Consider the following 20,330-nt stretch of genomic DNA (forward strand, 5'->3'; position numbering starts at 1 on the left):
AAGGCACATGTAATTGGAGCATGAGAAAGAAAAACACACGACGTCAAGTGCACGCCCCAAAGTAAACAAAGCCAGCGCGTCGGGTTGCTTTACCCCGCAATCTGCCCGGCAACCAGGGTCTCTGAGCCGCGAAATCACGTGTGTGCGTCGCTGCTATTATTTCGTGTGTATCCTAGGTTAGGTACCTAAATGCTTCAATGAAAGCTTTTGGTTGTTGCTTTCACAATAGCTGTATGCTGAGTTATTGGTATTTAGAATTGTGTAATGGGTACACGATATTAAACATACTTGTGCTTCACTGATATGGCGTGAGTAGAATGTTAAACAGCCTCCTAACGTATTGGCCATTGGCGCATGAATCTTCTCTGGTCTCGGCGCGTCAGATATACTACGATACCACAGCACTAGGTCGCTAGGAAAACTCCTAGTGAGCGAAATGAGTACGTATACAGTGTTCGATAGTGGTGAGATTCTCACCAATTTCCTAACTAATTAGTAATATCTCGAACCTCGCGAAATCTCTTTGATGCCGCAATGCGACTCCAAATACTACTTGCAACAGAAACTTCAGTACTTCAAAATTTGTAGTGCGAAGCTCACTCCCGGAATAGTAACATGTGAATGTTTGCATGTGGAGAAAGATGGGGTCCGCTATGTGGGGCCATGAGAGCGGTGAAAATTGGCAGAATCTTTTTATCGTGGAATTTTCTAATCTATCACGAAGATAATGGTAGCAGTCGCATATAGAACGACATATTAACATTGTATCTTTTCACTCTAAAATAATTCATCATGGGCAGCAAAAGAAAGCGCGGAGCCAAGGAGGCTCCCATTGCGACCGCCAATGCGCAAAAAAAGGCCAAGAATGTCGCCTCCCCCATCGTCCCTGTTGTCGCAGCCGCAAAGCCGCCATTGGAAAAAGCTCCCTTTGTCGAAACTCCCACAATCGAAGAAAGGAAACGCGAGGGCCTACTATACGAACATCTCGGCAGCGAGGATGACAACGACCGAATTGAAGCCGCTGATTGTATCATATCCGGCCTTCTTGGAGACGAGGGTGTTGCCGAAGCAGTGCTGCAAAGACATCTCGACCGACGACTCTTCCGAGGACTTGCTAGTGGTCGCAATGCTTCACGCATTGGCTTCAGTCTGGTCATCACCGAGATTCTCAGTCAGCTGTTTGGAGATAAGGAGCCGAGCCTGGCAAGAAAATACCCCGGATTGACCTTTGATAAGGTGCTGAGTTTCTTGCTGGAGAAGGCCCAGATTGTCGGCAACATTCCCGGCCAGGAAGAGCGCGACATTTTCTTCGGCCAGTTATTTGGTATCGAGTGCTTTGTCAAGTCTCGTACCCTATTTTCAGAACCTTCGAGATGGAACACAATACTGGAAGAGCTATTGAAGCTGAGCAACAAGAAAGTCTGGCTGAAGTCGCAATGCGGATGGGTTCTCGTCCAGGCCTTGCAGCAAATGAACCAAGCGCAGGCCAAAGCTACGCTCGAGAAGCTCTCAAGCGCCGGAGTGGCCAAGACTCCCGAAGGAGTTGCCGTCTGGCTGGTTGCGCTTAACCAGTGTCCCGATCTCAGAGTCAAGCCTTGGCAACATCCTCTCTCAAGAAAGACTCTCGGTGACTTGACTGCCATCTTGAAGGAAAGCTTCAATGACTCTAGCAAAGATCCTTCCAGTAATTCTCGAAACAACCAACAAGCCTCTTGGACAGCTCAACTGCATTTCGTTTGGGACCTCATCCTCAATCACTATCTCAAGGCTGGAGACTCTGAAGTAGAAGATTTTGCTCATTTCTGGGGCCGAGTTGTTGACGGTAAGAGTCTACTTATGCATGTTTTATACACGCAGATGCTAATTAACTATTAGATGGATTATTCTCCAAGCAGGCTACTGATGGTCAAAAGTTCAAGGGCTTCACTGTTTTCCAAAAATTCCTCGAGGGTTGCGTAGTACATCACTCGCTACTACAGATTCTGTTCAGCAAGAACCTCATGACCTCGCTTATGAACCAAGCTGCAAAGGAAGATCGGTACCTGCATCGGGCAGCCATAAAAACATTAAAGGCCATCGAGGGTGCGGTGTCCTCTCACCCAAGTGCTCTGGTTCCCGTTCTCGAGAGTCTCTTGAGCAGGAATGGAGCTTACAACTTTGATCAACGCACAAGCACAAAAACAGTCGACAAACTACTGCAGAGTTTCAGCCTGGAAAACGACAAGGGAACTCTGAAGATTATACAAGCTCCTATCCCCAGCCTCGCACAGCAGGAAGTCTTGGAGGCCCAGACCATTCTAAGAGTTCACATCGACTACTTGTCCAAAGTCCTGGGTGCTTGTGCTTCGCTCAACACGAAAGAGTCTCAGTCCAACAAACTGGAGGGCACCTCAATTAGTGTTACACTGCAACAGCTATCACGCCTTGCCTATTCTCAGCCAGACGACATCCCGAAGGATGCCTTGACAGAGCAGATCCAAGAGCTTGCTCGGTCCCGATTGGAATCCGCGCTTGCGAAGCTGACTCGCCAAACGTCCGACTTTGTCACTTTCTGTCAGGCAGTCGCCTCTATCGACTCAAGCGCAGTGACCATGTCTGAGGAAATCAAGGCAGCTATCGAAGGCGCGTTGTCAAGAATGCATAAGCTCCTAAAACAGAAGACAAAGACCGATAACGACAAGACGTTAACTCAGGGATTGGCAATGCTGCATGCTATTTCAATTTTCCAGCTGTATAACCAAGATCCTGATGCAATGGAAGTACTGGACGATCTGGCACAGTTCCACGAGAGGCTTCAAGAAGGCAAACTCGGTGACGACGACACCGGTAGCTCAGAGTTTCTGGTCGAAATATTACTGTCCATGGTGGCTCGCCCTTCCTCATTAATGCGACAGATATCCCAGCAAGTGTTTGAGGCTTTCACTACGCAGATCTCGGCTGGTGGCCTGGAGCTGCTGACTGGACCCCTAGGAACCAACGAGAGCACCAAGGGCCAGAAGGAACTCTTCAACACGGAAGATGACGGCATGGATATCGACGGAGAGGATTCTGACGACGACGAAGATGATGATGTGGAAGAAATCTCAAACGTTGATATTGACTCTGACGTTGAGTTCATTGGTCTCGCCGATGGCGAAGAAGCCGATGGCGACGCAGAAGAGGACGGCGAGGATGATGAAGAAGAAGAAGACGACGATTCAGACGACAACGATGATGGGGAAGACGAGGACGACGAGGAAGCAGACGAGAAAGAAGGCCCCATAGACCTCGACGAGCTCATGGGCTCAATCCTCAAAAGCCACCGCCTCGACAAGGACGCCGACGCCGAGTCCTCCGAGGACGAGGGCGACATGTCCGACTCGCAAATGTTCGCCCTCGAGGACAAGCTCGCCGAGGTCTTCAAGCAGCGCGCAAAGGCCCGCCCGGACAGCAAGAAGCAGAAGAAGGACGCCAAGCAGTCCGTCGTAAACTTCAAGCACCGCATCCTCGACTTTCTCGACATTTACATCCGCAACGAGGTCCTCAGCCCCCTCGGCTTTGCTATCCTCATTCCGCTGCTTAATCTCATGCGCACTACTACTACCAAGACGCTTGCTAGCCGTGCGTGCGAAATTATCTTGAATTACCAGAGGGGCATGAAGAAGGCGAGGAGTGGCAACAAGGACGCCGCAGAGGCTGAGACGACACCGACTTACGATGCTGAGGAGCTGCTCTCCGTGTTAGTCGAGGTCCACGATGAAGCAGGCAAGGACAACGCGCACGCATACGCCAAGGCCGCCAGCGCCGCCAGTCTGATTGTGGCCTCGGCCATGTTCGCCTCGGATAAAGAGCTGGTGAAGCGGGCGGCGGCTGTGTATGCAAAGACGCAGTCGGACTGGGTTCTGGGCCAGGCCAAGCTGCAAAACTCCTTCTTTGCGGATTGGAACAACTGGTGCCAGAACCACGCGTCTCAGGGGCGTAATTGATACCCATGTAAATTAGACTTGAACCGGGAAAAAATGGGATAGAGCTTCGCATTACGATAAGTTAAACAGCAAACATTAAAAGCAAGAAATAAAAGAAAGCAAGAAACGTGTGAGGGAGAGACGGTGATTTTGTGTCTCGTTACGGATATCTCATCCAGAGGAAGCATTACTCTATGAGCCCTCTTGTCGTGAATAATACATTGTGACCCGGACACCCAAAAGAATTAAAACTCCTTTATTTAGTCTTCCATCTTGTCCTCATCCTTCTTTTCTTCCTCTTCCTCGTCATCAGACTCGTCTTCAGCCCGCGCTAACCTCTCTGCCTCCTCTCTCAGCTCCTTGGGAACCTCGACATGCCGTCCCTTGGTGGGGCCGTCGACTGTGCTGATCCAGGTCATCTCCAGCTCAAACTCCTTGTCCTTGTTATCCTTGTGGGCAATGTAGATGATTCTCGCGGCCTGCTTGACGGCCTCGAGCAGGGTAATGTTCCCCGCTGGCAGATCCAGCTTCTCCAGCTCGGCCTTGGCAGCTTGCCTGCCCTTGCCCGTCGCCGCTCCGTAGTATCCCCAGTACAGGCCGCTGGGCTCGATCATGTAGAGGAAAGGACCGCCGTGTTTGCCGGGCACCTTGCCACCGGCACCGACCGAGGGCCCTGAACCGACCTCGCCGTCTACGGGAGTCTCTTCTGAGGTGTCGACGCCGCCAACGATGGCCGTAATGCCGAATGGACGCACGGAGCCGTACATGGTGTATGCCTGGAGGTAGCCGCCCATGCGGGAGGCAAGGTCGGCTGTGGGGATGGGGGTCTTGAAGTTCTGGCGCCAGCTCTGAGCTTCGTCTCGAGCACGGTCGACGAAGTGGCGGCCATCGGGGATCATGCCTGAGTATACCTGGGACCTGGTGAGCATTGCGGCATCATAGATTGAGTATGGACATCGTGGGGTGTACGTACTGCGCCGACATGGCTGTCAATGCTGGCAATTCGCTTGTTTGCACCCGGCTTCTGCAGCTTAGATGCGACAATCTTCTCGACAGCCAGGACAACGCCGTCCTTGCACCGGATGCCGATTGAGGTGCCGCCGTTTTCTACCGCCTTGACGGCATATTCGACCTGGAAGTTTCGTCCATCGGGAGAGAAGATGGAGTTGAGGAGATCGTAACCCGTGCCGATCGACGTCTATTCAAAGTGGCATGTCCCCAGTTAGCTTCTTGCTCAGAGCTGCTGCAAGTGCACGGCACCGCAGCAATGCCCAGTGGTTGGAGACTTTACCATGATTGCCCCGAAGCTCTGCTATAAATTGTTGACCACAAAAAGATGGAGGATGTCGTCGAGATTCGGAATGGTGGAGGGGTTCAGAGTCGAGATGGGCGGTTTGGCGGGCTTTGGCTTGGAGCTCCAGCCAGGCAGCCTGAGAGCTGCGTAGTTGCAATCGCCCGCACAAGGCTGGACGCAGCGGTGCCTGAGGCGCAAAGAAATTGAACAAGGCTCAGCCACATGAGAGAGGGAGAGTCAAGCCACACCAGATGCTCAAGCCACAGGACGTCTGTTTTAGAGTAGCTCGGCGGGTTAGCTTTGCTTAGCTAAGGGAGCTGGTGGCTATGACGGGAGTGGCTTGATCTCATCCCGCAAATGACACCGCCACACCTGACGTTCCCACCTGGCTGGGACGATCCCTGCATATTGGTATCGATGAGATTAATTAGTGGTGACTGTGAATGACGCTACCTATTATTAGAGGATGGTTCGCAAAAAATGTGTTGATGTGGGAGGGGATCTCGTAGAGAAAATGTAGGTCAGTCCATTAGAGAGAAGATACGAGTATACTAGGGAGATATAGATCTAGTAGAGATATGGGTAAGTAGATGGAGGAATACTAAATATCCGTTCTTTGCCTACCTGTCCGGTTACAAAGTAATTTGAGACCCGCTTCTTTTGTCTTCCATTTAGCTCGGAATTCATGCTTTCGATTCCATGATTACGACGGACGGATGATTACGTAGTGACGAGTGTCAAGAGACCATACAGTGTCGACTCCGTAGAGTATAAGAAAGTGCACTCCAATAATCTCGCCGTCTGGAGTCCAGATTCACGTCCAAATGGTGGTTTGTCATGGCTCGTATTTTGCATCTCGCAAAGCGCGGGATGAGCGTGGGAGCTGACGCATGGGGGACACACTCTGGGGTTGTGAGTGTTGGATGCATGCAACCTTGTTAACGACGCACATTTGGCTATATCTCTAGTTGGAGCCCACGCTGTCCATCAGGCGAGGTGAGGTGATGAGCGATAAAAGGGGGCGTTTTGCTCCGGCTTTTGCCACCGGTTTGCATGGTCATTAAAACGGGCATTCATTTACTTTAGTGTTGATATAGCATGACATTTGAAAGGCCTAGCAGGTAACACTCCCGTATTGCTCATAAACTTGGCTGGAATTTAGCATGGATGAAACATAAGCCACCAGCGCCAGTGCTCGTCTACCTGATATTGATCGTCAACAATACCATCCCGCGCGGTACCCAATACTCGCCTCCCGCAGCGCATGATTGCATTCTTTGGGCTCCTGTCAGGTCCATCCACCTGCCGCTCTGGTACCTGGATGCTCCAGGCCAATGTCCCTCGGCTGGCCAATGCCTAAACGAGGCCCAAAGCGCCTGCGTCACAGCCACTGAACGTGCCCGTCTGGACCTTCCTCATGACCCGGGCCCCCCTCTCTCCTTCCCGTTGAACAGCGCTATCCACAATCCACACATCACACAAATCAAATCAGTGACACATGGTGACCTTGACCCCAACATTTCATTTCCATTCTCACCCGACATACATCATGGACATGCCTTTCATGCCTCAGGTTGAGTATATATACTTGACTTGATACCAGACGGCGTCTTTTTGTTCTCTCTTCCTTCTTCCACTCTTCTCTCTGCTTAGCTGCTGCTTCGCTGCATCTCTTGCATATCTTCAGTGCTCTCTTGCTTCTACCCCGCCGGTTCCAAGCTTCTTCGTGCTTCTCGCTTCTGCTCTCTTCCTGCACCGGCTCGGCTGGCCTCCACTTATCCAATTTGAAACAATCACCGCCGTTCGCTGGCATCCCGCCGATAGTTTCCGCTAGAGGCGCTGAGTTGTCTCTGACCCCTCGCCTGTTCTTGCGACCCTGCAGCCCAATATCCTGCTAGCACGCTGTAGTATCCGCTTCTAGGCACGAACGAATCTGCAGCCGCCCAGCCAGGAATTGCAAAAAAAGGAGTCCAAGGAATCTTTTTTGTTTCCTCACTTCCTCCTGACCTCTTGCCTTGCTTAAAAACCCTTTGCGACTTGACACCTCGCCTTGACATTATCCTAGTGTAGTGCAATAGAACAAGCCAAGTTTCTTCCTCTTGCAGCCTCTTGCTTGCCGTCACACCCCGAGCGTGTGTTCTTGTCTCTTTTTGATACCCAACCTAAGCCATCGCTCCCCAATCGGAGGGATTTACACAACCCGGAGCAATATAACGCTGCAGTATCTCGTTGGACAGTTTAACTGGAACACCAGCAGGTATCTCCAAGTCGCTTTCTTTGTACTGCATCTTTTATTGAAGCATCGTCGAGACAGTCACCAGGTACTTACTCAGTACGAAGTGTTGTTGTGCTACCTATCTAAGCCGTCACTATCGTGTCCATACCTAAATGCATGCACTTACATACACCTGCCTACATACACCCTCTCATCTTCCGGGACCCTGACGCTAACTCTTTATCTTGCAGCAAAATGGTATCACTGCAGGCCAATATGCAGGTCCATGATGACCTTGCAGCGCTCTTCTCACGGAATATGACCTTTAACCCGGAGGCGGTTCCCAAGGAGATGCCTCAGGAAATGGTCGTCTCTGAACAGATGAACCAGCCGATTATCTATGCTATATCACAGCACTACAACCACTCCGCTCATATCGCCAAACCCCAACTCCAAAACCAAGACTCGCAGAGGCACTCATCGGAGCCACCACAGAGTGATGTCGTTTCATCCGAGACGATATTACGGACACATGGCGTTGATCCGGTCACCCTGACGCCCTCGCAACTGCAGCTCTTCCGCATAGCCGATGCTACTCAAAAGAGAAGGCTAGTTGAACTATGGAGCATCTGCCCTCCGAGCAGCGGCGGAGATATCCCAGCTCTTGCTTGGAGCAGCACAACGATGGAGCAGGAGGAGCACCTGGCTCAGCTACGTTATCAGCAACAGCAGAACAACCATGTCATGAGCCTGGATGGCACAACAGTTCAGGCCTCAAACAGCACGTGGGTTCACCAAGCTACCCAAGAGAGCGAGCCTTACATGATGTCTGGATATGAGGAGATTATGCGACGAGAGCGGGAGCGTGAGGAGGCCAACTCCCGCCCAAAGGATGCTTATAGCCACTTTGGCACCTCTGTCGGCGGTCCAAGCTATAACCCTTCTACAGACCCCGTCTATCTTGGCGCTGACTATGCTCGACACCAACTACAGATGGCTTTGGCTGAGCAGTATGGCTCTTTTGAACAACATCGGGGAAATCAGGCAGTGGACGTTATGGACATGTAATGTTAGAAAACATACAATATAGCAAAACGCCGACACGGCCCAGCCCGTGGTAACAGGCGCGGTTAGATAGCAGCGCAGGCTAGCTCTGGAGGATTCTTTTCTTTTGTCGGATTGGTATGGATGGCTGAGTTTTTAGGCTTTTAACAAGTTTTGTTCTTTTGTATGAATAAGGGGAGGAAATGTACTTTGGAAGGGTGGGCTGGTCTTGGGGTACTTTTCGAGTTCATGTTTCAAACTCTTTCTCTCCTGTTTCCCCCAAAACTCTTCTTTGTTTCAACTAACCCCCCCTTTAATTCCCCCTATATACCCCCTTTCTTGTGATGGTCGCAGTGAGGGCTAACGGCTTTTTCTACAGAGGGTCATGGTGAATGTTGTGGCGTGAGTTGAGGTATGTATCCTTCCCCCTTATCCCCTCTACTCCATCTGTAGAAGTCTGGGAACCCAATGATGGCCATACAAGCCGGACGTAGAACAATTATTTCAAAATACTTTTAATATAACAATTTTCCAATTTCATAGTTTTTTTAGTTTTACAATTGTGATTTGTGATTTTTTGTGTTGTGTGGCACCTACCTATCATAACGCTTGCAATGGGTGTAGAGGACATACTAAGGGAACGTTCATCTTTGATGGATTACTTTACATATGTATGAGACATGAAAACTACCGAGTTCTAAAAGGGTATCGATTTTTTCATTGAGTAGTGGATAGAGGAAGACGGTGTGGAAGAGCGTGGAGAGCGGGAGTATATGTGTAGAAGTGTTGTGCGTGTATGTGAAATGTCTAACAAAACCAACTCGTGAAAAAAGAAGCAAGGAGGACAAAAAAGGAGAGGGGAGAAATTTTGACGTTAGAGCTGAGTGCCTTCCAATTTCTTTGCCAAGTCGTCCACATCCTCGTCCTGGCGCTGGGCTATGGGCTGCTTCTGGGCTGCTTCGGCGTCCTTGATGAACTTCTCGGCCTTCTCCTTGACTTCCTCCTCCTCCTCCTCCTCCTCCTCCTCACTTTCCTCCTCCTCCTCGCTTTCCTCCTCCAGGTCGCTCAGGCTGTCAACACCCCACTCATCCTCAATGATAATGTCGCCGGCATATTGCTCCTTTCGCTCCTCAAGGAGTTCCTGCAATATGGTAATGGCGTCCTCGTCTTCGGTGAACTTGTTGCCGTTGAGCTCGATTCGTTTCAGCGCCGGGAGTGCAGCCTTGGCGGCGTTGGCCAAAGCCCTGACACCATCAGCCTTGATCTCGTTGTACTGCAGACGCAGAGTCTCTAGCTTCTTGTTCTTGCCCGTTAACAGGGACTTAGCAAGCAGCCGAGCGCCCTTGTCACTCAGCAGAGAGTCACCAACTCCAAGCTCTTGGATATCCTCCCAGTTCGTAACGACCTTGGCGAGGGCCTCGGCTCCCATGATGGTGAAAGTGTTGTCCTGCAGGTCCAGGATTCGGAGCTGGCTGGCGGTGTTGAGACCTTCACTAAGCAGACGGGAGATACCCTCCTGTCGAATTCCGTTTTGCACCATCTTGATCTCCTGGATATTGTTGTGAAGGCTATAGGCCTTGGCCCAGGCCGCCATACTGCCGCTTTCGAGTCGATTCCGGCCACAGATGACAGTCTCGAGGTCGGGCACCTGCTTGCCCTCCTTGCGAGCCGCCTCCTTCTTGGCGTGGAGTTCTGAGAGCGCATCGGCGACAAGGATGCCGGCGTGAGGGCCGAGGCCGTTGTTGTTCAGGTAGAGGTGCTGCAGGGGCACGTGGGCGGAGAGGAAAGCCACGAGCGGGGCCTGGGTGTTGAGACCGAAGGCGTTGTCGTTGAGGTTGATGGTGGTGAGGTGGGGATGGTTTAGGATAGCGGTGAGAATGGCAGAGATACCGGCGGGAATCTCGTTGAGCAATCGGCCGGTGAAGAGATCGGCGAAGTTTGCGGACTGTGGTTTGTTGTTATGTTAGCAACTGCCGTCGTTTTTCTCCTGTTTCAAAGGAGGGGCATCTCGGGAGGCTGCATTACCTTGAGGCTCTTCTTGGTGGCCAGGACCTCACCAAGGCGCTCGCACGCACCAACACCCAGCGTGTTTCCCAGGAAGCGAACCTCCTCGACATCCTCGAGCGCGACCAGCGCAGCAATGTGAGGCTCGATGTCCTGGGCGGTGTCGAGCTTGAGCCCCTTGCCCTCAAGGGAGAAGATCTTGGACGAGGCCATTTTGCAGGCGAGCGAAAATGCGGAAAGCTAATGCGTATGATGTCTAGCAGATAAAAAGGCGGGAGGCGCGCGAAGCAAATCAGGAGCGGCTTTGTGGGGAGGCTGCGAGCCCTGTGGGAGATTTTTTGGGTGAGGCTTCGCTTTTTGAGACTGGAGTGAAATGATTGATGGAACGAATTGTTTTGACTATGGTGGGGGCGGGGCAACGGGCGGTGCCTGGCTTCTGGTTTGCCTGGGCAACCTGCAGCGGACGAGGCTGTGGCTGCGACAGTGTACCAGACGGTACGAGGAAATTTCAGGTAGTGTTACAGGGGGGTGGAAGAATGGATGGCTTTAGCGGTCTTTGCCAGCTGCGAGACAGCCGTAAGACAGCTGGCAGAATCTCAGTTAGTGGGTGGCCAATCACTGCCACGCATTACTCGTACCTCCAAGTATCCCGAAGTCCAGCTTGGCTCCCCACCTTTCCGAGCAACATCCCATGCGCACGTGACTTGAACCAATCAGCGTCGGTCCATTTCGGAACGATGGATTTTCTCTATCAACTTCTCCCGCTGAGCCCTTTTGGAACCCGAGATCGAGACCATCGCCCTCACTCTTTGATTGCGGCTCCCCCTGCGGCTTCGCTACAGCTTGCCAATTATGTTGGCAAGGTCGTCTTTGCGCCCGGCGCGCCTCCTCAATGGGCTTCGAAATGGCGCCGTCAACGTCTCCAAGGTGGGTGAAGATGCCACAAGCTCCCAAAAACCCGTTGCCTCGCCTCGAGGCATTGCCGAGGGCTGAGCAGCTGCCTGCACCGCAAACCCTGCAGCCATTGCCGCCCGAGATGCTTCAATCGCATCAGCAGCGTATCAAACACGACCATGGAAGACCTGGAGCTGACCTTTTTTCGTCTCTTGTAGCGTGCTGCCTCGACGAGCTCGGAAGCTCCCACCGCGCGCATGAACCTCGCCGCTATTGCTTCCACCACCCTCGCCGCCGGCTCCATGGCCTGGTACTACCATCTCTACGGACCCGTCGCTTTTGCTTCGTCCCCTGCTGAGGAGGGGTATGTGATTTTTCCCGCTGCCGAGTGCTTCGCATCAGACGCTTGCCACAAGTGCCCTGATGCGGCATAAAAATGCTTCCTCTGCCGATTATTGTTCAGGCGGCCAATTGCTAACGGATTTGGCTGCAGTCTCCACGCTACTCAGTACCCTTGGGTTCACCAGCAGTTCTTCAAGACTTTTGACCACCAGGCGTAAGTAATACCCTTTTTCTTTCCCCACCAGAGAGATGGTAGCTTGAAGGAGCTCTACCGCTTACACCCGGGTTTTATACAGTCTCCGACGTGGTTTCCAGGTCTACCGTGAGGTCTGCGCCAGCTGCCACTCCCTGTCCCGAGTCCCCTACCGAACTCTCGTCGGTACCGTCCTGACCGTCGACGAGGCCAAGGCCCTGGCTGAGGAGAACGAATACCCCGATGAGCCCGATGAGCAGGGTGAGATCCCCATGCGACCCGGAAAGCTGGCCGACTACATTCCTCCTCCTTACAAGAACGACGAGGCTGCTCGATTTGCCAACAACGGTGCTCTTCCCCCGGATCTGAGCTTGATTGTCAAGGCCCGCCACGGTGGCTGCGACTACATCTTCAGCTTGTTGACTGGTTACCCTGAGGAGCCCCCGGCTGGTGTCCAGGTCGCCCCCGGCATGAACTTCAACCCTTACTTCCCCGGCACTGGTATTGGTATGGCTCGTGTTCTGTACGACGGTCTTGTTGAGTACGAGGACGGCACTCCCGCCAGCACCTCCCAGATGGCCAAGGACGTTGTCGAATTCCTCAACTGGGCCGCCGAGCCTGAGATGGACGACCGCAAGAAGATGGGCATGAAGGTCTTGGTTGCCACCACCGCTCTGTGGGCCATCAGCGTCTACGTAAAGCGATACAAGTGGGCTTGGCTCAAGTCCAGGAAGATTACCTACGACCCCCCTGCGGAGACCAAGGTCCGCCGATAGGGGAGGTGAAAAATTCCCTGTGTGTATGTGTATACTACTAGTCTCCTCCTTAGAAAAAAAAAGCTCTTTTGTTGGTGGAGGCGGGTAAAATGGATGGGTTGTTTCAGACACGATGTGATGCATGTATGTTGGTGACGAGCGGTGTTAGAGCTTTTAAAGAAGAAAAAAATCAGACGCCGTTTTAATGCTACTTGTCTCTTTTCTGGTGTTTGTTGAGGGAGATGTGAAGTGAAGACTGTAGTTGCTGTGAGTAAATCGCAGTATGAATATATGTGTTAGAATTATGAAAGAAAACTGCTCGTAGGTTCATGAGACTTGCACAGTAAATGGCTGGACGACCAGTAGATGAATTATCACGAGCGCTAGCATTTTTAATGTTTACATCCTGTAGGTAAAAGTTCAATGCTTCTTGTGAATTTATTCTTATTGAATGAGCACTACTTATTTGTTTTATATGCCGAGGTAGCTATTTTCTGGACGGTGGCTATTAACTTGTCTGCTCGACTGTAAACCAATTGATTGTGGAAGTAAGAACACCTCGTTCAAAAAGACTAATTTTTTCCAACAAAGACTAGTTTATCATGGAAACAAAGCTCTGAAAATAATATGTCTCACCTCATATGAAATATTACGAATATTCATAATACTCTTCACGATATATGCAGTGAGAAATCCTACCCTTGGCTGACTAGAGGTACATCCATATTACAGGTAGCCAAGCCGGCAGGGCCACCGCGCCAACCTCCAATAGAATCGCCCCAACTCGTCACAACGCAGCTGAATCGTAATTCACCCGGTGATTAAGCCGGATCATCAGGTCCATGCCATCCAAGAAAAAAAATCGCACCTTGTTTCTGACATTCCTTTCCTTCCACCTCGGCCTTTTTCGTCTTTTCTTCTCTCTTGTCCTCTACGACGAGACGGCGATAAATTCGTCATTCTCAATCGTCCAGTCCTTCGTTTTTTCTCTCGCCTCGCGCTGCTTGTTGCGTTCTCCAAGCGTCGAGCTCTACATCTTTCGTCCATCATTACCTGAGCTATCTTTCGCTCCCTTGCGCCTGCCAGACCATCGCCAGCAACACGCTCAATTCTCATCCGACCATGCCCTATGTCGGCGACGATGTCCATCGTGCGACGAAGCGCAAGTGGGATCACGACGGAACCGAAACGTTCAGATTATCGCATTCCGCCATCCATGTATTGAACCAGCACGCGGCTCCAGAGGGCGCCGATACCATCTCAACACGCAAGACGCTGCCCCCAACAAAACGATTCAGACCGATCCACGACGACGACAATGCTCATACATTCTCTTCGCATCGACGGACCACTTCTCGTGAACTGGCGCACGGCAAGGCACCTGTCAAAATTAGCGGCTTGGTTCTGATGCCGTGCCATGTTTGCCACCGCAGGCCCACCAAGAAATCCGACCTCGATTCTTTTGCCAAGTGTCAATCTTGTCAAGAACAGACGTGCTTTGTCTGCATGCGCGAGTGCCAGGGCCAGAACTTCAATAGAGAGCTAGTCTTGGAAGATGAGGATGTTCTTTCGCGATCCCTTCACATGGACGATGTCGACGATGACATGACACCTCCAATATCAGACACCAACACGCGGAAGGATTATATGGATGCCGACTCTAATGGACGACGGGGCGTGCCGGACAGCAGTACCCATCATGCGATGATTTGCAGTCGCTGTTGTGTTGAGAAGGGTGCCCAGGGCGAGGTTGTCTGTCTAGGATGTCTATCCGACACATACACCGCGTGATACCAAAGAGCAGCAGGACCATTCAAGAACACAAACAAGAGGCCGACATCTTCCGTTCATGACTGATGACGATTTCGATTACTACATAGCGCACTGTTTCTTTGCAATTGGGAGTAGGGAATGGGAAGGTAACTTGTTAGTTACCAGGGTATATATTGTATTGGTAGGGAGGGCATCACATGGGCTGGGCTTTCATAATTAATTCTTCTTCTTCTTTTATATAATTGGCATTTGCTTTTCATTTTATACCATTTTTGGCCGTGGATGGGGCATCAAGTACGCGATTGCATTTAGGACTGTCATTGAAGAATGACGAGATGGGTATGGACTTTGTTGAAATTCTCTACTAAGATATCAATACAAGAGGATGAATTAGCTGCTACTAGATTGATTGGATAATATTGATATGCATAACGTTCTTCAGAGACTCATACCGAGATTTCTCATCACTACATGGATTCTCACACTCGCTTCTGCTTTCCCTCTAAATGCGAGGCTGCATACATTTCATGTTTACTTAACACACTTCCATGACCTTGTCTCAGTATCATAACATAGACACCCTAATTGAAGTCTTGTTTAGTCCAATACTAAGCATCGTTATCTTGACCGGTAAGCCATGTCTCATACAAGTCATCCTCCCGCGATTGCTCATTCAAGTAATCTTCCAGCGATTGCTCATACAAGTCATCTTCCCGCGATTGCGAAAAGTAGCTCCTCCTTGGATTCACCTCCGTCCACGAATCAAGCATCTTATGTTCCTCCTCCGTCCAAGGGCTCAACGCCCTCTCCTTACCCTCAGGCTGCACCCCCGTCCCCTGCGATTCAACAACTCGCTTCTGCGACGCCTCAAACACGAAGTTCCGCCATCGAGTACTTTTGGAGGCGTATTTCTTGTACATGGCAGGTAAATATGCCACATCTCCCGCGCAGTACCGTAGTATCTCGGCAGGCAGCGGTCTCTTGTTGAAAGCGCTGTATGAGCCGCCCTTGTCCGGGTTCCATACACGGTCTCCTCGCTCTTTGCAAAGAGTCCATTCGCCTTTTTGCGCATTGGTCAAGGGTACGAATTGCATACACTTGGCTAGCCCGGAAAGTAACCTCCGTTGCTCTGTTCTCGGCCGAGCAGCGCTGTCCATGAGTTGCAAGTCCCAGACTCCTCGGAGATTCACCCCGTAATGGGCGAAGAGCGCCTCCGAATCCCTTCGGACATCGAAGAATACTTTTGATATCTCTGGTGCTTCAAGTATATTCTTTAAACTCTTGCCTCGCTCGCCGACGACTTTAAATGCTGTGTTTCCCAATGTATAAATGTCGATAACAAAGATATGCTCAAGTCTTTCGCCGGGATAGACGAGCACGGTCATCAGAGAGACACTCCCATTCCTACCGAGTTGTTCGCCTTCGAGGTCGATGTACAATGGAGGCTCAATGACTCTCTTCCAGGTGTCTTGACGATCTACAAAGTCGACAATTTGGGCAACCCCTGCCAGCGTGGTTACGAATTCGGCCTCTTTTCTTCCGGGCATTGTTGTAGCAATAATTCGTGAAGGAAGACACGTTTAGTATGCGAAAATAGCTTGGTAGGTTAGATACATTACGCTCTATGAGGTCAAAAATAGGATGGCCGTTTATGTGGCTTATATCGAGGCTTGATTCGGCTTGCATCAGGCATGTCACCGGCAGCCAATGGGATAGACTACGCCACTCAAGGTCCAATACTACTCCGTAGATTGGTCAGAGTTTCTAGATGGATGCATGTGCAAGTTGAGCTTCATATACGACATAGATACACCTAAAAATCATCAATCTTGGCACTTGATTGCGAAGAACTTAAAGCATGGGAGGATTTATATGATTCTTATTTTATAGACTCAACATGCCAACTGCTCGTAAACGCCAATTTCTATTCCCCTTGGGGCGCAAGATGTTTGGGGACGTCCCCTGGTTTGCCGGTATTTATTCATATACCAATAACATTAAGAAGACTATTTAGTTGTATTGCATGTACGTCGCTGTTGAGTTGAACTTGAGATTGCCTTTGATGACCTTGTCCACCGCGTCCAAGAAATCCTTCTCCGAGGCAACCTTTCTCCGGGCTCGGATGGCAAACATGCCTGCTTCGGTGCACACACTCCTCAATTCGGCACCGGTAGCGTTGGGGCAGAGACGGGAGATGAGCTCCCATCGGATGTCTCGCTCAACTGACATGCTCTTGGCGTGGATTCGGAGGATGTTGGCACGGCCCTCGAGGTCGGGCAGCGAGAATTCAATCTTGCGGTCGATACGTCCAGGTCGCATCAGGGCGGGATCTAATGTGGACGGTCTGTTGGTGGCGAACATGACTTTGATGTTTCCTCGGGCGTTGAAGCCGTCCAGCTGAGTAATGAGCTCCAGCATGGTTCGCTGGACCTCGTTGTCACCACCGGCACCATCGTCAAATCGAGCACCACCGACGGCATCAATTTCGTCAAAGAAGATGATGCATGCCTTCTTTGTCCGGGCCATCTCGAACAGCTCTCGAACCATTCTAGCACCCTCGCCGACGTACTTTTGAACAAGCTCGCTACCAATGACTCGGATAAAGGTGGCATCTGTTCTGTTTGCAACAGCTCTGGCACAAAGCGTCTTTCCGGTTCCGGGAGGGCCGTAGAGCAATGCGCCCTTGGGGGGATCGATACCGAGGTTTGAGAACCTCTCTGGAGAGAGCAGGGGCATCTCGACAACCTCTCGCAGCTTCTCAACCTGCTCTTTGCAGCCACCAACATCACCGTACGTAACGTCTGGCTTCTCCTCGACCGTCATCATGGTAACGCTGGCATCGATCTTGGGTGGCAGCGGAAGCATGATCTGGTATTTGTTGCGGTCGACACCAACTCGCATGCCCTCCTCGATATCCGTAGGGCTGACTCGGTCGCCAAGCTGGACGACAAACTTGGCAATCTGCTTGACGTTGATGATATACTTGCTCTTCGACTCGTCGCCCTTATCGTCCGCAATGATCTTTGTGCAACGTGCCACCTGGAAAGGCTGCTCTTCAGACATTCGCTGTCGATCGGCGGCTACATCCCATAGATGCGGCGGTGCGAGACCAGTATCGGACTCCTGTATCAACACGTTAGATAGCCGCAGATGCATCGCAGTTGCGCTGACTCATACCTTGATGCCAATCTTCTCATCTACGCTCTGTTGTTTCTCTTTGATTTGCTTCTCGAGCTTTGAGATGGTCGATGCATATGGGGCCGCACCGTATGTCTTGAGAACTTGAATATCCCTGGCTTCGGGTTAGCATCCCCAACAGCTTCGAAACGGCACTTCCAACACGAGGCGTCCCGTACTCATCGGTGAGGGGTGTGATCTTCTTCTCCTCTATCTCATCGTCGGCGAATTTCTTGGTGTATTTCTCCCAGTTTTGACCGGTCGCAGAAGGCTATGGCAGTTAGTAATGGCCAGTATTTATCTAGCCCAGACAGGTTGCCTTACCATGATGGGCTCTGCGGACTGGACGCAACGTCCGTAGAATTAAGGCGTTTATGGCGTATAAAAGAGTATATTCGAGGGATTGTGAGCTCTTCCAGAGTAATCGTTTGGTCCGTTCGGGGAAGGAAGAATCGCTGGTCGTGATGCGCGTTTGGTATGATGGTGATGCAGCTTGTGAAGGTCATGGAAGCATTCCGTAATCTGGAGTTGCCTTGAGCTTGCCGCATGGAGCCCGTCGCTCGGACCCTGCTGAGCTAATGCCAGCCAATTGAAGCGGGCGGGCAGGGGATGTACCGCCGGAGCATGGATTATCTCTCGCGCCGACTCCAAAATTTCCGTTACCAATATGGCGGAGTAGGGCAGCCAAGGTGGGATGTCAACCAGGCTCCAGGAACCCGCGAACTTGCTTCTCAACAAAGCTCGCCGTGAACGTGGCTTTTCGGAGATTGGCTTTGCATCCCCCAAGAGATAAACACAAGTCTCCAGAATGTCTGCACCGGCTGTTTCGGGCGGCGAGTCCAAGAATGTCGCCTTCAAGGTAAGGAGAAAAAAAATCCAAAGCTAACACGCCTCTCGAGCTCCTGAGCTGCCCCGCTAACCCATGGACACAGGACAAGGAGAAGCCCATGGCGGTGCGCTCGTCCAACATTGTCGCTGCCAGAGGTGTGTATCCTCATTCGAAACACGGTGGTTCGATCTGCTAATGAAAAATGTAGCCGTCGCCGATGCAATCCGAACGTCTCTCGGCCCTCGAGGCATGGACAAGATGATCCGCAGTGGAAAGGGGGAGACGATTATTACAAATGACGGAAACACCATGCTCAAGAGCATGTCCGTCATGCACCCTACGGCAAAGATGCTGGTTAACCTGTCAGGAGCCCAGGATGTCGAGGCTGGTGATGGCACAACCTCCGTTGTTGTCATCTGCGGCAGCCTTCTCGGCGCCGCTGACCGACTGCTGTCCAAAGGCATCCACCCCTCCGTCATTTCAGAGTCCTTCCAGAGAGCGTCCGCCGCCGCCGTCGAAGTCCTACACGACATGTCCCAGCCCATCTCCCTGACCGACAACGCCTCCCTCCTCCAGGCTGCCAACACCTCTCTATCATCCAAGATTGTGTCTCAGTACTCGAACCTTCTCGGCCCCATGGCTGTCAATGCCATTACCAAGACCATCGATGTTAAGACTGCAGAGAATGTGGACCTCAACAACATCCGCATGATCAAGAGGGTGGGAGGAACAATTGAGGACAGCGAGCTGGTCGATGGCCTCGTTCTTACACAACCTGTGCTGAAGAACGCCGGTGGTCCCATTAGAATGGAGAAGGCCCGTATTGGTCTTATCCAGTTCCAGCTCAGTCCTCCCAAGCCTGACGTAAGTCTTGAGTATCAGTTGACAGCTTCAATTTGTATACTTGTGCTAACTTGCCGCAAAGATGGAAAACACGATCCAGGTCAACGATTACCGCCAGATGGACAAGATTGTCAAGGAGGAGCGATTATATCTTTTGAACATGGCCAAGAAGATCAAGAAGGCTAAGTGCAACGTGCTATTGATCCAAAAGTCCATTCTTCGCGATGCCGTCAACGACCTTTCCCTACACTTCCTGGCCAAGCTCGGCATCATGGCCATCAAAGACATCGAGCGAGACGAAGTTGAGTTCATCTGCAAGTCCACTGGCTGCAAGCCCATTGCAGACATCGACTCGTTCACCGAGGATAAGCTGGGCTCAGCCGATCTTGTGGAGGAGGTTCAGTCATCGGGATCACGCATGGTCAAGGTCACCGGAGCCAAGGCCACCGGCAAGACTGTGACCGTTGTTGTTCGTGGTGCCAACTCTCTCATCTTGGAGGAAGCCGAGCGAAGTTTGCACGACGCCCTCTGCGTTCTCCGATGTCTGGTGAAGAAGAAGGCCCTGATTGCCGGTGGTGGTGCCCCTGAAATTGAGATTGCCGCTCAGCTGTCCAAGCAGGCGCGCAGCCTGACAGGCACAGAGGCCATCTGCTGGAAGGCCTTTGCGGATGCTATGGAGGTTATTCCTACAACCCTTGCCGAGAATGCCGGTCTGAACAGCATCAAGGTTGTTACCGACCTGAGACACCGACACGAGATGGGAGAGAAGAACGCCGGTGTCAGCATCAAATCTGGAGGAGTCAACACCAACATCTCCAAGGAGAATGTCTTGCAGCCCCTTTTGGTCAGCACAAGCGCCATTGAGCTGGCGGCTGAGACGGTGAAGATGATTTTGAGAATAGACGACATTGCTTTGTCAAGGTAGAGAAAATTGCAGTCTTTATGATAGGATTGCTGTATGATGTAATATCTAAATTTAAAAGAAGCAAATCTTGATATTGGCTCGCCTCTTGTGTTTGTTTG

At 51.3% G+C, this 20,330-nt stretch overlaps 10 protein-coding genes across 10 annotated transcripts; 6 read left to right on the forward strand and 4 right to left on the reverse strand.

The window, feature by feature from the left end:
• Window positions 1–792: 792 nt before the first annotated feature.
• M431DRAFT_81708 (hypothetical protein) lies at window positions 793–3,965 on the forward strand (the record flags this gene model as incomplete). Its single annotated transcript, XM_024923069.1, has 2 exons — window positions 793–1,822; window positions 1,876–3,965. The coding sequence occupies 2 exons, from the start codon at window positions 793–795 to the stop codon at window positions 3,963–3,965; spliced, it is 3,120 nt and encodes a 1,039-aa protein (XP_024776070.1).
• Window positions 3,966–4,204: 239 nt separating this feature from the next.
• Window positions 4,205–5,238, reverse strand: M431DRAFT_480080 (hypothetical protein; the record flags this gene model as incomplete). Its single annotated transcript, XM_024915833.1, has 3 exons — window positions 4,205–4,855; window positions 4,918–5,142; window positions 5,236–5,238. 3 exons carry the CDS (start codon window positions 5,236–5,238, stop codon window positions 4,205–4,207), a joined length of 879 nt encoding a protein of 292 aa, XP_024776071.1.
• Window positions 5,239–6,286: 1,048 nt separating this feature from the next.
• Window positions 6,287–6,924, forward strand: M431DRAFT_374798 (hypothetical protein). The gene has a single exon (XM_024914674.1). It carries the CDS (start codon window positions 6,406–6,408, stop codon window positions 6,814–6,816), a length of 411 nt encoding a protein of 136 aa, XP_024776072.1. The 5' UTR covers window positions 6,287–6,405; the 3' UTR covers window positions 6,817–6,924.
• A 780-nt stretch (window positions 6,925–7,704) lies between these two features.
• On the forward strand, window positions 7,705–8,994 carry M431DRAFT_506146 (hypothetical protein). Its single transcript, XM_024918758.1, has one exon. It carries the CDS (start codon window positions 7,730–7,732, stop codon window positions 8,519–8,521), a length of 792 nt encoding a protein of 263 aa, XP_024776073.1. The 5' UTR covers window positions 7,705–7,729; the 3' UTR covers window positions 8,522–8,994.
• Window positions 8,995–9,059: 65 nt separating this feature from the next.
• On the reverse strand, window positions 9,060–10,986 carry M431DRAFT_138541 (hypothetical protein). The gene is made up of 2 exons (XM_024912580.1): window positions 10,523–10,986; window positions 9,060–10,442 (listed from the first exon to the last, which is right to left on the reverse strand). Exons 1-2 carry the CDS (start codon window positions 10,712–10,714, stop codon window positions 9,372–9,374), a joined length of 1,263 nt encoding a protein of 420 aa, XP_024776074.1. The 5' UTR covers window positions 10,715–10,986; the 3' UTR covers window positions 9,060–9,371.
• A 277-nt stretch (window positions 10,987–11,263) lies between these two features.
• M431DRAFT_506148 (hypothetical protein) lies at window positions 11,264–12,906 on the forward strand. Its single transcript, XM_024918759.1, has 4 exons — window positions 11,264–11,428; window positions 11,614–11,759; window positions 11,889–11,951; window positions 12,034–12,906. Exons 1-4 carry the CDS (start codon window positions 11,354–11,356, stop codon window positions 12,704–12,706), a joined length of 957 nt encoding a protein of 318 aa, XP_024776075.1. The 5' UTR covers window positions 11,264–11,353; the 3' UTR covers window positions 12,707–12,906.
• Window positions 12,907–13,542: 636 nt separating this feature from the next.
• Window positions 13,543–14,902, forward strand: M431DRAFT_506149 (hypothetical protein). The gene has a single exon (XM_024918760.1). The coding sequence runs from the start codon at window positions 13,808–13,810 to the stop codon at window positions 14,474–14,476; it is 669 nt and encodes a 222-aa protein (XP_024776076.1). The 5' UTR covers window positions 13,543–13,807; the 3' UTR covers window positions 14,477–14,902.
• A 38-nt stretch (window positions 14,903–14,940) lies between these two features.
• M431DRAFT_506150 (hypothetical protein) lies at window positions 14,941–16,079 on the reverse strand. Its single transcript, XM_024918761.1, has one exon. The coding sequence runs from the start codon at window positions 16,003–16,005 to the stop codon at window positions 15,067–15,069; it is 939 nt and encodes a 312-aa protein (XP_024776077.1). The 5' UTR covers window positions 16,006–16,079; the 3' UTR covers window positions 14,941–15,066.
• Window positions 16,080–16,318: 239 nt separating this feature from the next.
• M431DRAFT_138552 (hypothetical protein) lies at window positions 16,319–18,161 on the reverse strand. Its single transcript, XM_024912581.1, has 4 exons — window positions 17,960–18,161; window positions 17,815–17,906; window positions 17,636–17,750; window positions 16,319–17,581 (listed from the first exon to the last, which is right to left on the reverse strand). The coding sequence occupies exons 1-4, from the start codon at window positions 17,960–17,962 to the stop codon at window positions 16,469–16,471; spliced, it is 1,323 nt and encodes a 440-aa protein (XP_024776078.1). The 5' UTR covers window positions 17,963–18,161; the 3' UTR covers window positions 16,319–16,468.
• A 153-nt stretch (window positions 18,162–18,314) lies between these two features.
• Window positions 18,315–20,315, forward strand: M431DRAFT_518159 (hypothetical protein). The gene is made up of 4 exons (XM_024920359.1): window positions 18,315–18,494; window positions 18,568–18,619; window positions 18,673–19,328; window positions 19,390–20,315. The coding sequence occupies exons 1-4, from the start codon at window positions 18,444–18,446 to the stop codon at window positions 20,230–20,232; spliced, it is 1,602 nt and encodes a 533-aa protein (XP_024776079.1). The 5' UTR covers window positions 18,315–18,443; the 3' UTR covers window positions 20,233–20,315.
• The last annotated feature ends 15 nt before the right edge of the window (window positions 20,316–20,330 follow it).

The sequence above is a fragment of the Trichoderma harzianum genome, assembly GCF_003025095.1.
Source record: "Trichoderma harzianum CBS 226.95 unplaced genomic scaffold M431scaffold_4, whole genome shotgun sequence".
In the NCBI taxonomy this organism is placed as follows: Eukaryota; Fungi; Ascomycota; class Sordariomycetes; order Hypocreales; family Hypocreaceae; genus Trichoderma; species Trichoderma harzianum.

Bases quoted from the DNA above. Each gene is read 5' to 3' on its own strand.
- M431DRAFT_374798 (XM_024914674.1), top strand. From the start codon at position 6,406: ATGAAACATAAGCCACCAGCGCCAGTGCTCGTCTACCTGATATTGATC.
- M431DRAFT_506146 (XM_024918758.1), top strand. From the start codon at position 7,730: ATGCAGGTCCATGATGACCTTGCAGCGCTCTTCTCACGGAATATGACC.
- M431DRAFT_138541 (XM_024912580.1), bottom strand. From the start codon at position 10,714: ATGGCCTCGTCCAAGATCTTCTCCCTTGAGGGCAAGGGGCTCAAGCTC. The intron at 10,443-10,522 runs GTAATGCAGCCT...AACAAACCACAG, and splicing joins CCACCAAGAAGAGCCTCAAG to TCCGCAAACTTCGCCGATCT.
- M431DRAFT_506148 (XM_024918759.1), top strand. From the start codon at position 11,354: ATGTTGGCAAGGTCGTCTTTGCGCCCGGCGCGCCTCCTCAATGGGCTT. The intron at 11,429-11,613 runs GTGGGTGAAGAT...CGTCTCTTGTAG, and splicing joins GCGCCGTCAACGTCTCCAAG to CGTGCTGCCTCGACGAGCTC. The intron at 11,760-11,888 runs GTATGTGATTTT...ATTTGGCTGCAG, and splicing joins TCGTCCCCTGCTGAGGAGGG to TCTCCACGCTACTCAGTACC.
- M431DRAFT_506149 (XM_024918760.1), top strand. From the start codon at position 13,808: ATGCCCTATGTCGGCGACGATGTCCATCGTGCGACGAAGCGCAAGTGG.
- M431DRAFT_506150 (XM_024918761.1), bottom strand. From the start codon at position 16,005: ATGCCCGGAAGAAAAGAGGCCGAATTCGTAACCACGCTGGCAGGGGTT.
- M431DRAFT_138552 (XM_024912581.1), bottom strand. The intron at 17,751-17,814 runs GTACGGGACGCC...ACCCGAAGCCAG, and splicing joins ATCACACCCCTCACCGATGA to GGATATTCAAGTTCTCAAGA. The intron at 17,582-17,635 runs GTATGAGTCAGC...GTGTTGATACAG, and splicing joins ATGAGAAGATTGGCATCAAG to GAGTCCGATACTGGTCTCGC.
- M431DRAFT_518159 (XM_024920359.1), top strand. From the start codon at position 18,444: ATGTCTGCACCGGCTGTTTCGGGCGGCGAGTCCAAGAATGTCGCCTTC. The intron at 18,495-18,567 runs GTAAGGAGAAAA...CCATGGACACAG, and splicing joins CCAAGAATGTCGCCTTCAAG to GACAAGGAGAAGCCCATGGC. The intron at 19,329-19,389 runs GTAAGTCTTGAG...CTTGCCGCAAAG, and splicing joins TCAGTCCTCCCAAGCCTGAC to ATGGAAAACACGATCCAGGT.